The sequence below is a fragment of the Micromys minutus genome, assembly GCF_963924665.1.
Source record: "Micromys minutus genome assembly, chromosome: 2".
NCBI lineage: Eukaryota > Metazoa > Chordata > Mammalia > Rodentia > Muridae > Micromys > Micromys minutus.
Genome location: NC_137971.1, coordinates 22110837 through 22131293, shown reverse-complemented (window position 1 = coordinate 22131293; position 20457 = coordinate 22110837). Strand labels below are relative to the sequence as shown.

General features: G+C 41.7%; 2 protein-coding genes across 5 annotated transcripts in view; both read left to right on the top strand.

The window, feature by feature from the left end:
- Positions 1 to 20457, top strand: part of PLCE1 (phospholipase C epsilon 1) — a 283791-nt gene that overhangs the window by 127026 nt on the left and 136308 nt on the right. The gene's annotated exons all lie outside the window — the stretch shown is intronic.
- On the top strand, positions 15075 to 16489 carry LOC308416929 (large ribosomal subunit protein eL39-like; the record flags this gene model as incomplete). Its single annotated transcript, XM_080912051.1, has 2 exons — positions 15075 to 15090; positions 16332 to 16489. 2 exons carry the CDS (start codon positions 15075 to 15077, stop codon positions 16487 to 16489), a joined length of 174 nt encoding a protein of 57 aa, XP_080768177.1.

Below are 20457 nucleotides of genomic sequence, written 5' to 3'. Positions count from 1 at the left end.
AGAACCAATAGGTTTCTGCTGACAAAAAAAAAATGAAAACAACCATTTTTGAATATGTCCTATTGTAAAGGCCCAGAAAGAGAGGGGTAGCTCAGAAAAATGGAAGCCAGTAGAAAACGGGGTCCTGAGCATCCAAACATCCCTGTGACTTCACACTATATTCAGGCAGGCCAGTCAGAAATGGCAGTGCATTAGGGGACCTTGGAGGCTTGCTCACTACACAGTTGTCACAGACTGCTTGGCAGCCTTCCCTGGCAGGAAGCTACCAACCAGACAGGGATCATTCAAGGTTTACTTCCACTGCCTGGGGCTGCGCAAGAACTCCATCTGACATCCGGCTGCTCTGTCACAAAGACTGACACTGTCTCTCTACCATGAATCCCCAGACCAGGGCTAGCTGCCGGCTAGTGACCTTGCTCCTTGGTCAGCCTGCCATGTTCTACCTTCATGTTCACCCTTGGAAAGCCTAATAGAAACACCATAGTATTAGTGTACTGTATCGAATGCCGTGTTGGATGGTTTTCAGCTATTACCTTAACTTGTGGGAATTGCCCTCAGAGGGGGAATAGAAGGAAAACACACCATGTGGGAATAGTAATCCAAAATGGTAATATGGAGAAAGTTGGTGCTAGCGATACATCTCCACCCTCATGGAACATACACTGTCTACACAGTAAGGAATCCCCCACCACTACCATCACCACCATAGGGTTGAAGGTTTCTCTGCTATGATGTGACCCTAGACACTAGCAAGTCAACATTCTGCATGGTTCTCTTCCCAAGACATGAAACCGAGATTATCATGTGGAATTGGCATGGTTTCAATGTGTTTGACTGCGTGGCAGGACCTCCCATGAGTTCGCCATCCTAAACATACCACGTACCATGTACCATATAGACTGAAGGTGTTATAAAACCTCCCTGGAGTGTTGCCAGTTAGTTTGCTTGTTGTATATTTATAAGATTTGTATTGCATGTAATAGTTAAAAGACTAATACGTAACTATGGCGAGTATTATATAAGGAATATAAAAGACTCTAAGTGTTCAAAGGGTGGAGATGGAGTTATGTCAGACAAATGACTCAGCCTGAAAGAAAAGTCAATACCTTCTTCTGGAATATCTCGGGTCCCAACTATGGCAGGAGTGCAAACAGTGCACCACAGGCCTGTGAAAATGAAAACTCTCATCAGTGTACCTGTTGCTGTGGTAACTCGAACTTGATTGCTGTTGTGCTTTCTTGTTCAGTATAGCATTTCATGAGCTCCATCGGCTAATGTGAGAGCTTTCCATTATTGTCTTAAGCAAGAGGTGGAGTTTAATTTTCTGTTTATAGCTTCTTAATGGTTTCTAATAACCATCAAATTAGTCCCTGCTAAATACTACAATTAGCTGGTTGATTTTTTTCCCCCTCTAGACTTATTTCTGCTGTTTCTAGTTTGCTATCTTGTAGGCTGATTTCCACTTCAGGGCTCTCTTCCATGGGGTCTGCAACATTTCAAAGTGCCTTCATTAAATGTGCTTCTTGAATGTGCACTGGGAAAATATGCATAAAAACAAATTAGTTTCTTATCACATACACACACACACACATATACCAACGAGCCATTCTACTGTGTAAGTATATTACAAAACATTATATTGTACAACAGCAAATGCATGTGTTTTTCATCCATTTATATTTCCAAAGTAAGGCCAGCTTAGTCTACAAAGAGAGTTCCAGGCTAGTCATGGCTACATTGTGAAAACTTTTCTCAAAAGTTATATTTAGTTTTGCTTAAAAAAATAGTATTTAAAGAGGAAAACATCAACACATGAAACTTCAAAAACACAGGGTATTGTCAGAATCTGAAGGGTTCTCATCTTGGGTAGTAGGTCTGAATCCACCAGTGATAAATGAATCTAGAGGAGGTGTCTGAGTATTATGTTTCAGTTGGCCATGTCTTTTGTTGTTTGGTGTGTGTTCTCTGGCATGGACTTGGTCAACAGCTTTCAGGTTTAAAATCGCTAACACAAGACTGATCATAAAGATCAAGGTATATGGCACTTGGGAGACTGAGGCAAAATGATGCTTAGTTTCAGGGCAGCCTCAGCTTCATACAGGATCCTGCCTAAAGAAAACCAAGAAATCAGAAGAAACTTGTAAAATCTGTATAGTACACGTTCAGTCTCAACCTTTCAAGTAGATCATGTTCTGTAAGTTCATCTCCAAGGAGCTCTGTGAACCTTTAGGCCCTTTCTCAGAGAAGTAGCACTATAGTTCGGTTCCTAGACTTGGTTCTCAGAATCCCGTCAACCTTCCACAACAGAAATCTACACACTCCATCGTGGGATGCTGAAAGATAGTCCAGTGGGGTGCTGGGTGGGGAACGTTAGATGTGGGTTAAATGGCATTTCCTGTCAAGAAGAAATTCTTTTCACTAAAGATGAGTGAAGAGCTAAGACTTTGACTGGCCTCGGAGACAAACTTTCAGCCAGTTGTGAGATCTTACATGGTGGGCAGCTCACTTTCGTGGTTTTGGTCAATAGCACATTGATGCTCATACCTGGATGGAAGAACTGGAAAATTCCCAAGTTACTTTTAAAGGATGGAATTGAGTGGGAGAGATGGAAAAGGACAAGACCTTTTCCCTAGAGAGACAAGGAAAGGAAGAGTGTCACGGGGCGACCTCTCTAAGAGAAAACTCATGTCTGAAGTCTGTGAAAATGAAGCGGAGGAGATGGGAACGAAGGAGGGGACAGAACATTCCACTCGGACGAGGTACATGGTCTTGGTGGTGGAGGCAGAAGGAGGAATGACAATTACAGAAGTCGAGACACTGGCAGGTGTGCAGTTAGGGGCAGCTTTAGTTTTCCAAAAGGACAGTTCTGGAGATGGGTAGTGAATCAGCTGTGTGGATGTACTTAATGCCTGCGAACCCCACCCAAAAATGTCGGGGGAGACTCTAATGTTTCCGATATTACCACAATTAAAGAGAAATACTGAGGTGGTTGTGGGGAAGGCTCCTGCTGTGCCGGTCTTTCTTCCCATGTCTGAATGAGCTGATAAAGATTCAAGCATTCTCTTCCTAGAAGTGGCTTTGGTTACAAATGGGGATTGCATCATCAGGAAAAAAACAGGAGGAAAGGCTGCCTAGCAGCTCATCACCATCATGCCCAAGTCAGGAGGTGTTCACACAGGGCTCTGCAGCCTTGCAGCTTTGCTTATGATCTGGAGGTGGCCAACTACCAGAGTATAATCAATTTTAAAAGATTTTATATATAAGTACACTGTAGTTGTCTTCAGACACACCAGAAGAGGATATCAGATCTCATTCCAGATGGTTGTGAGCCACCATGTGGTTGCTGGAATTTGAACTCAGGACCTCCGGATGAATAGTCAGTGCTCTTAACCACTGAGCCGTCTCTCTAGCCCTGAGAGCATTTTCTTGATTGCCGTTTGATATGGTGGGGCTCAGTCAGTGTGGTTACGGCCTCTCCCTTCCCCCTCTGGAATATGGTCTTAGATTGTAGAAGAAGCAGATTGGGCAAGCCACAGAGAGCAAGCCAGTAGGCAACATTGCTCCACGGTCTGTGCTTTAGTTCCTGACTCCAGGTTCCTACCTTGGCCCTCCTCAATGACAGAGTGTGATACGGAAGTGTAAGTAAAACAAGCCATTTCCTCTGCAGGTTGGTTGAGAACATGGTGCTTATCACCGTAACAGAAAGCAAACTAATTTTCAGGGCAATTGTTCTTAATTGTGGAGGCATCTCTCTATCACCTCAAGAATCATGTTCTGATATAAAGCATTGGTCAGCCAGGATATGGCCTTAATTGCAAGGGGGAGCTATTTCCAGATGGACAAGGGCAGGGCCTATGCTTAGTGGAACAACTTCTACTGTTTGACGCAGTTAATCTCTCTCACTCACCTCTCCCTGCTAACTTCATTAGAAGCTCTCCCCACTTTAACATGGTGAAAATGGCAGACAGAAGAATCTTTAGCTTTAATAGACTTACAAATTATTCAAGTGCAGTGGCGTCTGTGGGCACAAACCTGTAACTCCAGCCCTTGAGAGGCCCAGGCAGAAGCATGGCAAATTGGAAGCTGTCCTGAGCAACACTAAAAGACCTGTCTCTCCCAAAGCAAAGCAGAACAAAGATAGTAGCATCCCCCATAAGACAAGATGAAAATGAAGAGAAAGGGGTAAAGTAGTCCATAGAAATATGCAGTGGTGAGCGAGAAAAAATGAAATGAAGGTGTGGTGATGAACATTTCTCAAATAACACAATTGAATGTTCACACGTGTGTGCGTGGCACCCGCTGATAGAAGGCACAGTGCCACAAACACAGCTTTTCCTTCTTACGTTGTTAAGTTTGTTAAGTGACAAGATGAAACATCACAGTCAACCAGTTCCCATATGGTTACTGACATTGAAAGTGTGTATTGAGAAGGAAAACCCCACTGTTCCTCTTTAGTAAATTTCACATATGTCTGTACATGTGTGATTAACTATTCAAGGAACAGCCAGACTGTAGCTAGAAGAGTGACATAAAAACAAAGCATGCCTTATAGATGGAATCTTACTTGGAAATAGAGGGTATTTTGCTTCTGATAGAAAAGTCTGACATAGTTTCAAATAACTGCAATAACTATGTCCTAACAGGTTCTTTGTCAAGAGTTAATAGCCTTGAATACTAAAGCCAGAAATCACAGTAGGAAAGCACACACATTTGAAGTGCAAGACTATAGCTCATAAATGGCTCTGTTTATAACGGCTGTCTCACTTGACTTCCTCCTAATCAAAACAGCTAGCCCTTGCATGCCTACCAGGGTGAGGAGGTATGCACATAGCTCCAATTCCAGGGTTGTCTGTTTGTTTAAAGAAATGTCCTGACTTACAAGTTTTGCTACCTTGAAATTATTTGGTGGATAAAAATATACCTTAATGTGATGCTGAGTATATTTCTGTTGCCGTTAATTAATTAAGAAATATTCATTAGCCTCCCACTGTGGCCTAGAGTTGGGTCAAGTATGGGAAGAATGCACATACATGAGGAAGTCTGCAGCCTGTGGACTAGCATTTCCCATCCAGAGAAAACGCAATGCCTGGTCTCAGGCCAGCTGAAATAGCCCTTACTACCCTAAGTGAGAAAGCGCTGGGCTGCTGGGCCAAAATGGGGCCATTTGTCATAATATCCGGACATTTTATGGGTACATGACAAAATGCTCCTACGCTGGGGCCCCAGGTAGTCAGGTGTCATTCAAAGAACAGAATCCACACTCAGGGAAACCTCAGCATCTATCTGACCAGCCAGCTATGATCCAGGCGTGAGCATGCCATTAGATGGGGCCCCTAACCTGAGGGGGCACGTGCTGCAGTTGGCTCTTACACAACTTCATCTTGCCTCCAGAAACTATTTTATGGAAAGAAGACATTCTGTCCTGTATCTCAATGAAAGTGTCGATACAGTGGGAGGAAGGATGGAAGGCAGTGGTAGGGCAAATAGCAAAGGGTCCTTTGAGTTCTAATCAGGGAACCCAGAACGATGATTGGTGAAAACTGTCTTGCCAGAGCAGCCCTCAGGGTTTCAAATGAGAAAGTCAACTCATCCACCAGGGTCATCTGAAATGCTACTCCAAGATCTTATCTAACAATGACTAGATGCAAATGCTTTCCTCCAAAACCTTGACAAACATTTCAAAAAAAGAAAAAAAAATGTTTCAATTTTTTTTCTCAGTGTCTCCATTTAAATGTTAAAAGAAACCAAAACACCCAGAATAAAGGCAGGCAAATGTAATCAGAAAAAGACCACCACAGCTGGATTTCACCAGGGGAATCAAGAACTGCATCTGAACTACAAGCTAAAGAGAGAACTTAAGAGTTGTGTTTGAGGCTGAAAGATTCAGTAGATAAAAAGGCTTGACAATGCAACTTGAAATGGTTGGGAGAATGTGGTCAAATCTCCCATCACAGTGGTTATGGCCAAGAAAGGCCGCTCATGTGTCATCTACAGCGATGTACCGCATCCGTGTACTAACACTACACTTGGAATTTTGAAAAGAGGCCAATGTGAAGACGTTGAGGAGTTCAAGTCCCTTGTTTCAAATATGGCCATTGCCAGGAGCTGTGATGGAGACCCTTTAATCTTCACATTCAGATGAAATCAGGAGGAGACACAGAGGCTTTGTTGAAACGAGGTGATGAAAGGCACTCAAGCATGAGCAAGTGTTACTTTGGGCTCTCTTGGTCCTGTGGGGAACATCAGTCTCTGACCTGTGCTGTTGTGGAGGCAGCATTGAACTTGAGCCTCGTTGTCTTGGGTTTGAGTCTCGACATCACTGCTCTTACTTAGAAGAGCTTTACTTTTCTGAACTTCCGTTTCTGCATCGCTAAAGTGGAAACCAGACCAGTAACCCTAGTTGTTTTCAGGTCTGGGTGTGATAAAGTATACAAGGAACTCGGTATCTGTTAAACCTTCAATCAGGCTTGAGACAGTAACAGTCACTGGTAGTGATGGGGGTGCCCCTGCGCTCTTTATTAGGGTACCCCCTGCCACCCCTCTACTAAGTCCACTAACGGTCCCATGATCTCAGTCATAGCATGCACAGAGAAGAATAATGCCTCCCAGGTTTTCCTGGCTGTGGGCCTTTGCACTAGCAACTTAAGGACACCAAAGAGGGGGTTGTTCAGTAGCTTCTGGCAGCCACTTGTAACTTCATTAGATTGTCCTTAGTTTTCATGCATTTAGCCACCCTTTCATCCATTTACTTAACATTTATGGAACATCTTCTGTTCCAAAACAACAGCAGTAAACAAGGTCTGGCCTTTACTTTCGAGGACTCCTCTGCCAGTGGAGGAGAGGAACAAAAGAGAAGTCAGCCCACACCTTTAGCACAGTTAAGGGTTGTATCTGAAAGGTGTACACACATAGGGGCACAGAGGAAGGTCCACGAACTGTGTCGAGAGAAGTGTGGGGAGCCTAAAACCACCTGGGAGCCTAAAGAAATGTGAACAGGATTTAAAAGGGGCGGGGGCAACTTCTGATTTACATTAGGGACCTCTTTTTGTTTCTGCTTAATTCTCTGCTGACTCTCTGTTCCCACAACAGTAGGAAATGTACCACACATTCACTGCTGGCAGTGGGAGCTATCCTGGCTAGTACTTATGTCAGCTTGACACAGGCTAGGGCCATCTGGGAAGAAGGATCCTCCACTGAGAAAATGCCCCTTAACAGATTGTCCTGTGCACACAGTTATGCCTGTGTTGCATTTTCTTGGTAGGTAATTGATACGGGTGAGTCTAGCCCACATCCAGCAGGGCCAGCCATGGGTGAATGGTCCTCGATGGTATAAGCAAGCAGGCTGAGAAAACTAGGAGGAGAAAGCCAGAGACAGCATTTCACTAGTGTTTCTGCAGCAGCTTCTGCTGTCGGGTCCTGCCTCGAGTTCCTGCCCTGACTTCTCTGACTGCTGGAATATGGCCCGAGAGTTATAAGATGAAACAAACTGTTTTCTCCCCAAGATGCTTTGATGTTTTAGCACAACAATAGAAGCCTTCACTAAGACAGAAGCTGAGTCTGAAATTTGCCTTTGGCACAAAATTTATCACTCAAGTTAAATTTTGTGTTATGTATTTCAGTGATAATAACAGTAAACATTAAATAGAGTTGTTTGGGGCTTTTTTGCTACATGAAATTAACCTTTTTTTTTGAGTTTTCAAATTGTTTTAAAAGATTAGAACTCACTTAAATGGTGTGTGAAAATTCTTGTCCATGGGAATCTTTATAGAACATAATGGAATAATGTTTATAATCTGTTTATAATGGGGATGTGGGTCAGTAGCAGATAATTGGGGAAGAGGAAAACTTCAAGATAGCCTGAATCAAGAAGGTTAAACTTCAAGCAGAACTGAGTCTTGAGTAAATAACGAGGAAACCAGTGATGCAGTTAAAGCGAGGGTGCTTTGTTTTGTTTAACTGAATTCCAGCAGAACACATTTAATTATGCGCGTGCAGGAAACTTTAAAATATTTGCCAGCTAAAAATACATACCTACTATTTTAATTCTTTCTTTTATTTAAGCCTTTTAACTTTGCCTTTTTTCTGACAATAAATACTATTTTTAAAATGCTTTCAACATACTAATCAACAAACAATTTACAGGGAAACGTAAACAAGCTTATGTTTCAGTATTTCTGAGGCTCTCTGTGTATACATTGTGAATGCTCTGCTAGTTTGTGCTCAGTTACACTCTTGATTAATATTTAAATATCTTAATTCCCAGTTCAAGCGCATGTTCTTGCAGATGACTGGGGACAGTGAGAGGAACGGAATATGCAAAACATTTTAGAGACTTTTGGAAACTCTAGCTCCAGACTAGTGACTTCTAAGCATATAATACGCATCTTCAACTCGCATGTCCCAGCCAGTGTGTATAAAGACCATGTTTGATCCCAAGTCTGGCTGATTCTCACATCTGTGTTTTTCACTGCTAAGATAGGGCTTCTTCAATTTTTCCATCCATGACCCATTTTCACCTGAGAAATTTTTATAAAACTGTAGATATAGGTATATATATATGGCATCTTATACAATTACTGATGATAAAGAATTTTTGTTTTAGAATAATTATTTTTAAATGGTGTGTTTATATGTATGCTAATGACAAAAGCCAATATATACACTAATGAGACTGAGTTAATTTTAGATTAATATAGCATTAAATATTGGCTTAGTACTTGATACTTCAGACTACAAAGAACCTTCAACATTTTTCAGATTTGATCAGGATTTTGATTTTGTAGTTGTTAATGCTGAAAATATAGCTTCACATTAAATATATGCTATAAAATAGCAGGATATTTTTAGGACCATCTCAGAAATCATTGGAAATTCTGTCCTAATGCCCAAGCTAAATTTTTAATCAGTTTTTTTGGTGGAAAGAATAACTACCTGTGACTCTAACTGTGCAGGAACCAATACCCGCTTGTGCCCTCCTCAGGCCCAGCACACATGCGTGTGCATGCACACACACACACACACACACAGAGAGAGAGAGAGAGAGAGAGAGAGAGAGAGAGAGAGAGAGAGAGAGAGGGAGGGAGGGAGAAAGAAGAGAGAGAGAGACAGAGGGAGGGAGAAAGAAGAGAGAGAGACAGAGAGAAACAGAGAGAGGGGGGGAGAAAGAAGAGAAAGGGAGGGAGAAAGAAGAGAGAGACAGAGAGAGAGAGGGAGGGAGAAAGAAGAGAGAGAGAGGGAGGGAGAAAGAGAGAGAGACAGAGAGAGAGGGAGGGAGAAAGAAGAGAGAGAGACAGAGAGAGGTAGAAAGAAGAGAGAGAGAGACACACACACACACACACAGAGAGAGAGAGAGAGATAGAGAAGAGAGAGAGAGGGAGGGAGAAAGAAGAGAGAGAGACAGAGAGAGACAGAGACAGAGAGAGACAGAGACAGAGACAGAGAGAGACAGAGAGAGACAGAGACAGAGAGAGAGACAGAGACAGAGAGAGACAGACACACACACACACACACACACACACAGAGAGAGAGAGAGAGAGAGAGAGAGAGAGAGAGAGAGAGAGAGAGACTTTTAAAATTTTAAAAAGAGAGAGTACCAGGAGTTGGAAAGATGGCTTCTCTTCCATTGATCCCTGGCATCCATATGGTGGTATTTTCTCACTGCAACAGGAAACTAGACTAAGACTCTTCCAGCCCACACTCACTGATGCCCTTGAGTTCATCAGGTTTGGTTTGGTTTGTGTGTGTGTGTGTGTGTGTGTGTGTGTGTGTGTGTGTGGTGTTGTTGTTGTTGTTGTTGTTGTTTTGGATCAGCTCTAATTGTATCAGGGAAGCAAATCTATTCTTAGTGGGTCAAATCTAAGGCCTATGTGTTTTGCTTTGACAGCTGCTGTATTTTCAAAACTGGAAAAACCTTTGATTAACAATTGGCATTCTAACTCTTCTGCCAACCCAGTGCCATTATCCCTACCTGGCCAGGCCAGCAGGTGCTAATTCATGTATAAAACACAGAAGACTCATTCCCACATCTGCTGCAGCTCAATTTTATACCTGCCAACCCTGCAGACTCCCACATTTATGAGTCTTACATTACATCCTGGTTGTCTCTTGTACTGTGGAGTGCTTCAGTTCAAGGGTCCAGGAAGCTAGACCAGAACTTGGGGTAAAGAGGAGACAAACTGTAAACATGGAAAGGTTGTCTTGATACAGGCTTGCACGTACAGGCTCCTTGGAGATCCAGGTGAAGAAGTGTGAGAGACTTTGAGGGATGATGTGTGCAGAGCCTGGGAGACAAAGAGGAAGTGGCCCAGTGATACAATGAGGAGGAAGAGCCATTTGGCAGAATGATGTGGCTACACATCAGAGAGTGAAGCAAAAGTCTGGCCCTAATACCTTAGAGAGCCCATATATCCTTTTGCAGGTTGGATTTTAGAAAAGTCCTACCAACAGCGAGTGTCCTATGGCCCAGAGCCTGAGAGACAACCCCTGCAAGGAAAAATGTTGTCATTGCAATCCTGATTATTCCTGCATTAGGATTTGGTTTGCTCAAAATGAAGATCTAAGAGTCAGTGTGAGCCCTCTTAGTTTGATTTGCTGTGGAGCAGTGGTTGTGGAAAAAAAAAACTAGTTTAGAAAATTCAACATCACTGGGGGGAAAAATGAAATGTAATGAACAATACAGTTGGTTGGTTTAAGAATGGGGCACTTTTACTACAATATGCACTCTTGTTAAAAATAAAATAAAATAAAATAAAGCAAAGTAAAAAATCTGTATCTGTGCCAAGGAATAGCATCTACCCTGAGCACAACTATCTGAATGCTTCTAGCATATCTGCCTCAGCAAAGCATCTGGGAGCAAAGCCTCCTTAGGACTGACATAAAGCATAGATCTTGTCCAAATGTGGAAAACCTTTAGGGACGCTAAAACCATTAGGGATCTGTAACCCTGACTTGAACCAAGCAGAATAAACAAACCCCTGCCCAAATTGGAACTCTCTGGATGCCTTGCAGAGCTATCCAAGGGGAAAGGCTGGAGCCTCCAGGGTCTTTGAGTGGGTTAACGTCTTGTTTCAGCCTCTCAGCTCAAGTCTGATGAGGATGTGTGTCCTTTGAAATACTGTAATATCTCAGATGCCAACCCATGGGTAGTTGGAACTCTGAACCAATAATATATATTTTTTAATCTTCCTGAAAGTGAGATGTTAAAACCAAGTTAGACCTAGTGGACTTGTGATACAAATTCCAAAGTTGGAAAGGCTCCAGAGAGCATTCACATTTTCCATGGATGGAGTTTTGGTTCATTCCCAACCTCTATTTCTAGTTTCAATATCCTTTGTCACTCTTCCCAGCTTTATAGTTTAGTTTTCTGTATGCACATCGGAGAGAAACCTTATGTTTAGTTATTTTAGAATCTGTTGACCCCGATTTAAAAAAGAAAAGAAAACTGGACAGGCAGTTTGGAGAGTTATTTTATCAATAAATAGTCACTTTTACGTCTGTTGTGATGTATGGACTATGTTAAGCACTAGAAACCTTAGAGGAAGCTGGTTTTTAAAATAATCATTTCCTTATGTTCACAACCTATCACAAGGCAGAGATGAGACATTTAAATAGGAAACTGAGTCACAGAACAGCTTTGAACTGAGCCCTCAATGGTTACAGACCCAGAGCTCACAGGAACATGACTTGAAATATTCTAGAGCTATACTCAGCCCTTATTTAACTCTGATTTACCTGTAGGAGATGGGTGTTGTAGAGGACAGTTATGGGAAATACCTACCTTAGTTCAAACTCTTCTCAGCTAAGGATGAAACAGAAGAGAAAGACATTCTTTTCAACTCCGGAAACTGGTGAATTAGTTCACAGAGAATTGACCATGTGAACAAGTGACCATGATGTTGTGTGATGTATAACACCAAGGCAAAGGTCAGAGATTAAGAGTGTAGGATTTAGGAGGGAAAGAAAGGGTAATAAAGTACACACGACATGAATGGAGAAGAAGGACTTAGTGGGGAAGACGACCAATAAGAGAGGGTAGAAGGTAGGAGGCAGTGGAGGGTAGAAATTAATTATAGCAAAGTAATGATATATATATAGCTATATAGTAATATACTATATATTAATTATATATTGTATACTTATATATAACATTAATGTACTTAAGTACTTCATAAATTTATGAAATGTCATAATGAGAGCCTTTACTTTGTATGCTAACTTTAAAGATAATTTAAAATTTAAAAACAAATATTTTTGTAACCTTTTAAAAAAGTGAAATGTGGTAAGACTTCCAAATACACTCACAGAGTGATCTGGAAAAACCACTTAATTCCTTTCCTCCTGCATTTCATCATCTTAGGCAGGATAATGGGCCAGTGCACATGCTTGTCTTGGAAAGTATGGATGGAATGAATGAAGATGATAAAGTTATGAGAAAATTGTCCCCCAAAGTGAAGATGGAGCAAAGAAGACAATCATGAATAGCAAGAGGAAAACTTTAGGGGTAGGATGAGTCTCTGGAAGGGGAATAGTGGTGTCAGGTTTTCCAAAGGGAAGGAACATGGAGGGCCTGGCGGACAAGGTCTCTGGAACTGTAGTTGGGATGCTAGGTCATAGCAAACCTCAGGACAGGGATTTGAGGCAGCCACCCTTCCTGGATTTTACTTCCAGGGTTTGTTTCTTCCATACATAGCAGGCCTTCCCACAATTCCAAGGGGTATCAGCCATGGTCAACACCTTTCCTGTCCTAGGTCTCTACACCTTCCCAGTAAACTCAGCTGAGTGATGTCTATATGATTCCTTCTCCTGCTCTAGCTCAGTCCTGAGGAAGTCAGTATTTTTAAGGAAAAATTCCCTTTCCTATAAAATGAGAGGACAAATGGAAGGAGGGGAGAATGGAGAGAAGGGATGGGAGAAGAGAAGCAGAGGGGGTGGACGAAAGGGAAGGCCATAGCATGCAGACTTACTGAAGCAGACATGTACCAGAACCTACAGAGACCAGAGGCCACCTTATCACGACCTGCCTCACAGACCCAGCCTTGCGAGTGGAGTCCATTTGTCCAGCTTCAGCTCTTCTCTTTCCTGCTTCAGCCCAGGATATTCCTTTTTGTCTTTTGCTACAGAATCTCTCAATGAAAACATTGGCTCGTGTATGCCACTTTCTTGCACAGCTGTAATCCTCTTTCCCTTGCCTGAGTCACCAATCCCTCGGTCTCAGCTTCGTGATCCACTTTAAAACATTCCAAATTCCCTCTGCTAAGGAAGCATCTGGGGTTACTCGCTAATGCTCAGGGTCTATAGTTAACAACTACAAAACACACTCTGAGTTTTAGCGGACTATTATTCGATAGAGAAAGCAGGGTTCTGAGGTGGGTCTCTTCAGGAAAGGATCACAGTAATTAAATTGTTTTGATCACCTGTCAGAAAATACTTAATCTCCTGGTGTTTTATGTTTACATCTGTAAGTTTACCTTCCAGCCATGTTATTCTCTTCTTGTTTCACACTGTATTGTTCCAGCCCACAATCTGAAGACCTATGGTTAGGCTTAGTAGGTTCCCCTTTTTTAGATGATTGTGTGGTCTCTTACTCCCTACTGCAGAAGCCTGGCCTTTGTAATGGTTTTCATATGCTCAGCCCAGAGACTGGCATTATCAGAAGGTGTGGCCCTGTTGGAGTAGGTGTGTCACTGTGGATCTAGGCTATTAGACCCACTTCCTAGGTGCCTGGAAGTCAATCTTCTCTTAGAGGGCAGCAGTTGAAGATGTAGACCTAACCACTTCTCCTGCACCATGCCTGCCTGGAGGCTGCCATGTTCCCTCCTTGATGATACTAGACAGTCTCTGAACCTGTAAGCCAGCCCAAACTAAATTTTGTTCTTATTAGGCTTGCGTTGGTCATGGTGTCTGTTCACAGCGGTAAACCCTAACTAAGACAGCCTTGGAGAGAGTAAGCTGGCTGAGAAGATTCTGCTAATATGAGTGCCATGACTTTCATGTCACTTCCAGAACTTTCAGTTTAACCCATGGAGGTCTCCAGGTCTTTGAACCCTTGGGCTGTGTCAATTCCACACTACATAGACACACATAGGATATAGGTGTGAAGAGCTCAAGACTGTTGACTTGTACCATTTCCTGGTGACTGTTTTGTACTCTAAGCTAGGAGTCACTGGAAGTTTCCAGATAGATGTCCCTACCCAAAGAGCTTGATTACAAGAGCTAAAAAACTATGAAATGGCCAAGCAGGATTTGAACTTGGGTCCATCCCGTCTTAGAGTCTACACTTGTGAGCACTCTTGATATGGAGTCCTGGGAGGATCCTGGGAGAAGGAGGCATCTGTAGCAATCAGAGGTGCCAGGACTCTTGGGCTTTCAGCCCTGGCTTGCACAGTGAGCAGTGGCAGCTGGCCAGCAGGGATTCACAGACACCAGATACTGGCAACTTGGATTGTCCACATCCAGGTGAAGGAGCCAACACTGTTCTTGTGTGTGCTTGCTGCTCGAGCCTCAAAAGACGAAGCCAATGGGTGTCTCTTTAGGTCTGATGGCTGTTTTATACCAAATCAGAAGAAAACCTGACCTCAGAAAGGAAATGTGGGGTCTCTCCCAGACTTGTATAAATGGTGTTGTTTTCTTTACACAGTTCACTGGGCCAGTTCTGGCGTAGGCATCAAGGGCATCATCTCATGGGGCCCAATGGCCTTTCTGAGCCACTAAACTTTGATCTAGTGAATTTTATAATATCCCCCTTAATTTTTGTATAGCATAGAACAATCAACAGCTGATATAAACACACTCAGGTGGAAGTTAGGAGAAAGCTGAGGCCAGGGAAGGGAAAGGACTAGCCCTGGAGACTATCGGTTGATGGGTAGGACAAGTGAGGCCCAGGACAGAGAAGACGAACTAAGTAATGCCTCTGGGACTTGGAGTCTGAGAAAATGAAGCAGTTGGACTTATTTTATAAATGAAACCTAAATGGAATTTGACTGTCTTAATGTTGAGAATCTGGAATGTCTAGATTTGGTCACAGTAAGAAGTTCAAAATCAGAGTTATATGTGTGTAAGCCATTCACTCAGCTGCAATGGTTACAACTTATGGTGAGCCTTCTTAGGAAAAGACTGGGAAGAAGGAAGGACTAAGAACTACAAACTCAGAATGAAGAGCTACAAAGTGGTCCAGAAATTAGTATTACGGCTGTGGAGTAACTAAGGAGGTGCAGTAATGTAGTGATCTAAACTAGAACTCAAGCGAAGCATTAAGCTGTAGATACCCAAACTTCCTCCATGCAACCACCTTATGATGATCTTAGTGCATCCAGCCTGAAGTCCCCAAATACATCATTGGTCAGTTTGTACAGCCATTTTTTACTTTCTATTACAGTTGAGTTTGGCTTTGCCAGTTAAAAGCTTTTGCTTAAATTATAGTCATGGACACACTGGCTACATAATTAAATATAAACTAGTCTGTGTCCATTACTAGCACATTTATAGTATCTAGGTTGAATTCACATAGTGTACCTTCTAGTAGTTTTGATACCATTTCTGTTCAAAAGGAGAAATGAACATTCCCGAGTTTGCAGCTAAGGTAAATCATGAGAAGTGTTAAAAGCATGGGCTTAGGAGCCACCAACATGTAGCTTAGAATGCAGGGTCTTCTTCTCGCTACTTACGGCTGTTTGGAAAAGCTGCTTGTACTCGCTGAGTTTGCTCAGCTATAAGATGGAATGTTAATCCTCCCTTGGTAAGACTGAGATGCCTTAATTTTTTGCAACTAATAAGCTTAGTGCTTAGCAGAGTGGGAGGCTTTCAAATGTCAGCAAATGGTATGTTATCAGCACCATTTTTTCAGCCTCTGGGAAAAACAAAGTCTCTAGGTCCATGTACATTTTTCTCACTGAGTAACTTTGACTTATCTGAAGTGTAGCGTAGGTCATTTCTGCAATAATTTGTTTGTTCTCAGTCAGAAACAATAATCATACTTTAATTTTTATTCTGTAGAACTATTTTAACTGATACTGTTGCAGGCCAAAAACATGAGTATGACCACAATGACAATAAATAAGGGTCTTTTTCGTTAATTAAAGATGTGTATTCCTTTTTCAAAATTCAAATCTTTTCAAAACATCAAACAATGATTTGAAGACACAGTTGCTGTTACATCCTATTTGGCCCTCTTTTCCTGTCTAACACCAAAGTTAAGTTAGATCCCAAATTGCAAATAGACAATGAACGTTCTTCTCAGATCAAAATTAAACACGTAGTGATGTCAGATCAAAATGGGTAAAAACTTGAGCATGAAATCCAATCCATTCTCTTTCCTCTGCTATTGTGCGCACTAGGCCTGTCGTCCCACAAGACTTTCAGAATCAAAAGATATTTGGCCAAGAAACAAAAGCAAAACCATCCTATTCCTCAGTGGATTCGGATGAAAACTGGAAACAAGATTAGGTACAGCTCTAAGAGAAGACACTGGAGGAGAACGAAGCTGGGTCTGTGAGGATTCACACGATGGCAAGACTGAGGGTTTATGCTGAATGGTGGTCACCGATCAGTCCTACCAGATGGATTTTAACATTTTTAACCTGAAGACTTGTTCATGTCTAAATTAGAATGTTTTCCCAGTAATAAAATTATGAACCTTTCAAAATAAAAGAAATCCAATCCATTTAGTATGCTTATCAGTAAAATAATAGACAAACCCACATCATTCCAATAACCACAGAGGTAGCATCTGACAAACTCCAACATCTTTTCATATATGTGTGTGTGTGCATATGTGTATATACAGGGAAAGATCTTCAAGCTTGTACTCCTATGTGAAATACTAGGCTAAGTTTATGTATAGTGTTGGGAAATGACCAAGCAGAGACCCCACTCTGATTACTGGAATGAGAATATGAGGTAGAAGGAATCCAGACTGGAAAAGACAAGTCAATCTACTATGTTTGCAGATGGCATGATTCCATGTTTAGATAATATGACGAGGTCCACCAAAGCAGTACTAGAACAGGGAAGTTCTCAATCTACAAAGGCATTTTCCCTCTTTCACTGTGACATGAAATATAATAAACCCAAGCAAGTTTCTTATCACATGGGTTTTGTAAAATAATAAAAATATATGTTATAATCTACAAACAGCACGGACTGTTAAAGAGCCTTTTAAAAGTAAACATAAGATTAGGTTTAGGGTTGAAGAAATGCGTAATGTGTGTGGGAAGCTTTAGTTAGAAATATTTTTGTGTTTCCATATCCTAATTTAATAAACAGTCTCTCTCTCTCTCTCTCTCTCTCTCTCTCTCTCTCTCTCTCTGTCTCTCTCTCTCTCTCTGTCTCTCTCTCTCTCTCTCTCTCTCTCTCTCTCTCTCTCTCTCTCTCTCTCATTAAATATTGGTCATTTTCATTCTGTTCCTATTTGTCTTTGTGTTAGCCATGCGTTTCTTCAGAAAGCAGAGCTAACAGCATGTTTCCTGGATGGGAATATTATCCTATAATTTTTTTCTAAGAATTTTCAATCTAGTGACAGTTTCATCCAACTATGCTTTAACTCTTAATCTGGAGGATTTATTTATTTATTTATTTATTTATTTATTTATTTATCTATCTTTTTATGTGCATTGGCAGTTTGATTACATGTATGTCTATGTGAGTCAGATTCCCTGGAGCTGGATTTACAGATGGTACTGGGAATTGAACTCAGGACCTCTGGAAGAACAGCCAGTGCTCCCAACCACTGAGCCACCTCTCCAGCCCCTAAAGGTTATTTTTAAGTTACAATATGGAACTAAAGATGCTTCGTTCATTTTATGAATTCATCTTTGTCAGGAGAGGCTGCAAACAGCCAGAGACAGTCATTGTTAGATCGATTTTGCTACTCTAAAACCAATAACAAGAAACGAGAGGGAAAGTTCACGCCAATTGACTAACCTGCTCTAAGCCTGTCACTTCTCAACAGAAGCAATTTCTAGCTCTGCCTGAGGAGTGGTGATTTTAAGCCACTTTTTAATCTTTTCTAAAAGGAAATCGATGTCCTTCTCTCTGTCATATTTTATATAATTGGAAGCGCACCGTTAGAAATGTGCAGTTGAGAACCTGAAATATAACTTTTTAAAAATAAAATAACTGTTTACGAAATCCACTGTTTTTCAGAGTTAAAAGTAGTTTATTCAAGAAGGTTTTTCTGCTTTCTTCCCCAAATAAACTACTTTTCAAAAGAAAAATGTAGTCGTTCATTTAATGTTTGAGTGTTTGGCCAGCCTGAATTCTCTGAACCCTGTGTGTGCCCAGTGCCCTGGAAGGTCAGAGGAGGGCACCGGATCCCCTGGCACCGCAGTTACAGACAGTTGTAGGATACCATGTGGGGAGTGGGAACCGAACCTTGGTCCTCAGAGCAACAAGTGCTCTTAACTGTTGCACCATCTCTCCATCCCCAGAAATGTTTTTTGGAAAAAAACTATAAACATCCCAAAAACTAAGCCAGTTTTTTGATTGTGAGAATATAGGAGTTTTGTTCTGTGGGTAAATTTTTCAGAAACATTTTCATGTGTTTTTAATACTCTTATTTGTACATTATTAAAAAAAACTAAATAGAACAGAACTGTGTGTCCTGGACAGATATGAAAACCTAGGCCTACCATTACAAACCTCTCTACCCTTCAATGATGTCATATTTATCGTTTTATGGATTTTTTCCATTTAAACTCATGTTCAGTACAGAATAATTTACCTCAGTTTATATTTTTTGCAAGAATATCTGTTAGATAAAATACTAATATTAAAATGGCTAAAGAGAAATGCCTACAACCTTGACTTGTTCTCCTGGGTTTTTGTTTGTTTGCTTGTTTTTGGTTTGTTTTGGTTTGGTTTGGTTTGGTTTTTCCCCTACATCCTTTAAAGTTGTAGTTGGAAATTAGAGAGAGAGACTTCTAACCTCAGATCCCATAAGGAGAAATCCAATTCTCCAGCCCCACCCCTTACCCAGAAGGGAGACAAAGGGGGATGAGGGGGCGAGAATAAGGGAGGGAGGGAGAAAGAAAGGAAGGGAGGGAGGGAGAGAGTCACTCCACTGGAAATCATGAGACTGTTTCTCCTCTGCAAAAGAATCCTCAAAACGTTTGTAGTAAAATGGACATATTTTCAGAGTCAGAACAAGGTTAAAATCCCAGCCTCATCTCTCCCGAGCATTGCAATCTTTGAGAAGATGGTTTAACATTTCCTGTTTCATAGTCTGTGAAATGGAGAGTGCCACACCCAGTACATGGTTTCTGTGAGGATAAAGCCTGCTGTGTAATGCCAGTGACAGTGCTATTTGGAAAGGGAGAGCTAGAACGAGTAGCTATCATTTGAGGTGTGTTCCCTGCAAGCACCGTGTTCTCCACAAGCACAGTGACAGGCAGAGAAATCAACTGGGAAGAGGTGAGAATAAAAACTTGGTCCGGCTTGACTTTGTCAGGCTGAATAAATGTCGACAGTCTGACGTCAGGCAGTTTATTGCTAGCATATTTAAAACGGGACAGTCTGGGGGAACGTTTCCTGGTGTACTATAATCCCCAGTGCACAAAGGGACATAATCACATTGAAACTCAACTCAAAGTACATGTCACTTGTTCTAAGAGAGGCCTGATAACATAGTCACACTGATAACATAAAGATCATTTAGGCTGTTAGCCATCTCTGGTCCTGGTTGTGGGAGCTTGGGGTAGCCCCTGTCTAAACAGATAAAGTAAGGATCATTTATACTATCCACTACCTCTGGTCCTGGTTGTGAGAGATGGAACATGGCCCTACAGATAACACGGATCACAAGACTCTTAATCACCTCCAGTTTCCAGCTTTCTGCGTGGAAAAACAGGTTTTACATCCTTTCATTTGAAAGGACAAGCTGCATGCTTAACATTCCTGGTTTCCCTGGTGATTTGTGGGTGCAAGGCCCTTCATGGTCCCAGCAGGTAAACCAGCCAACAGCATTCTGAGTGGCTGTACTTTACTCACTGTTGTAGAAAGTGTTGCCATCTTGGTTAGCACACACTCCCTGACACTACACTTCCCAACCCATGTTCATCTAAATTTTGTTTTAATGATTATTTTGTCTGCATGTATGTGTGTGTACCATGTGTGTGTGCTTGGTGCTGGAGGAGGTCAGAATAGAGCATTAGATAGCATTAAACTTAGGTTCCATTGTGAGCTGGTATGTGGATACTGGAATTGAATTTGGGCCCCTGCAAGAGCTACAGGTGCTCTTAACATCTGAGCCATCTCTCTACAGCCAAGAGGTTCTTTTCTTAACTGCAGGATTTCTCAAACCCTTTAATAATTTCCACAGGGAATATGATGTGCTGTCCACAGCAGCCCTCAACCTTGCTGTCTGTCTCCACATCCTTTATAGAGAGATCGGTGTCTCTTCACGATGTCTCATTGCCCTCGGCTATCTGCAATGGTTCAGCCTGGGCCTTCGGATTTTCTGAAGTT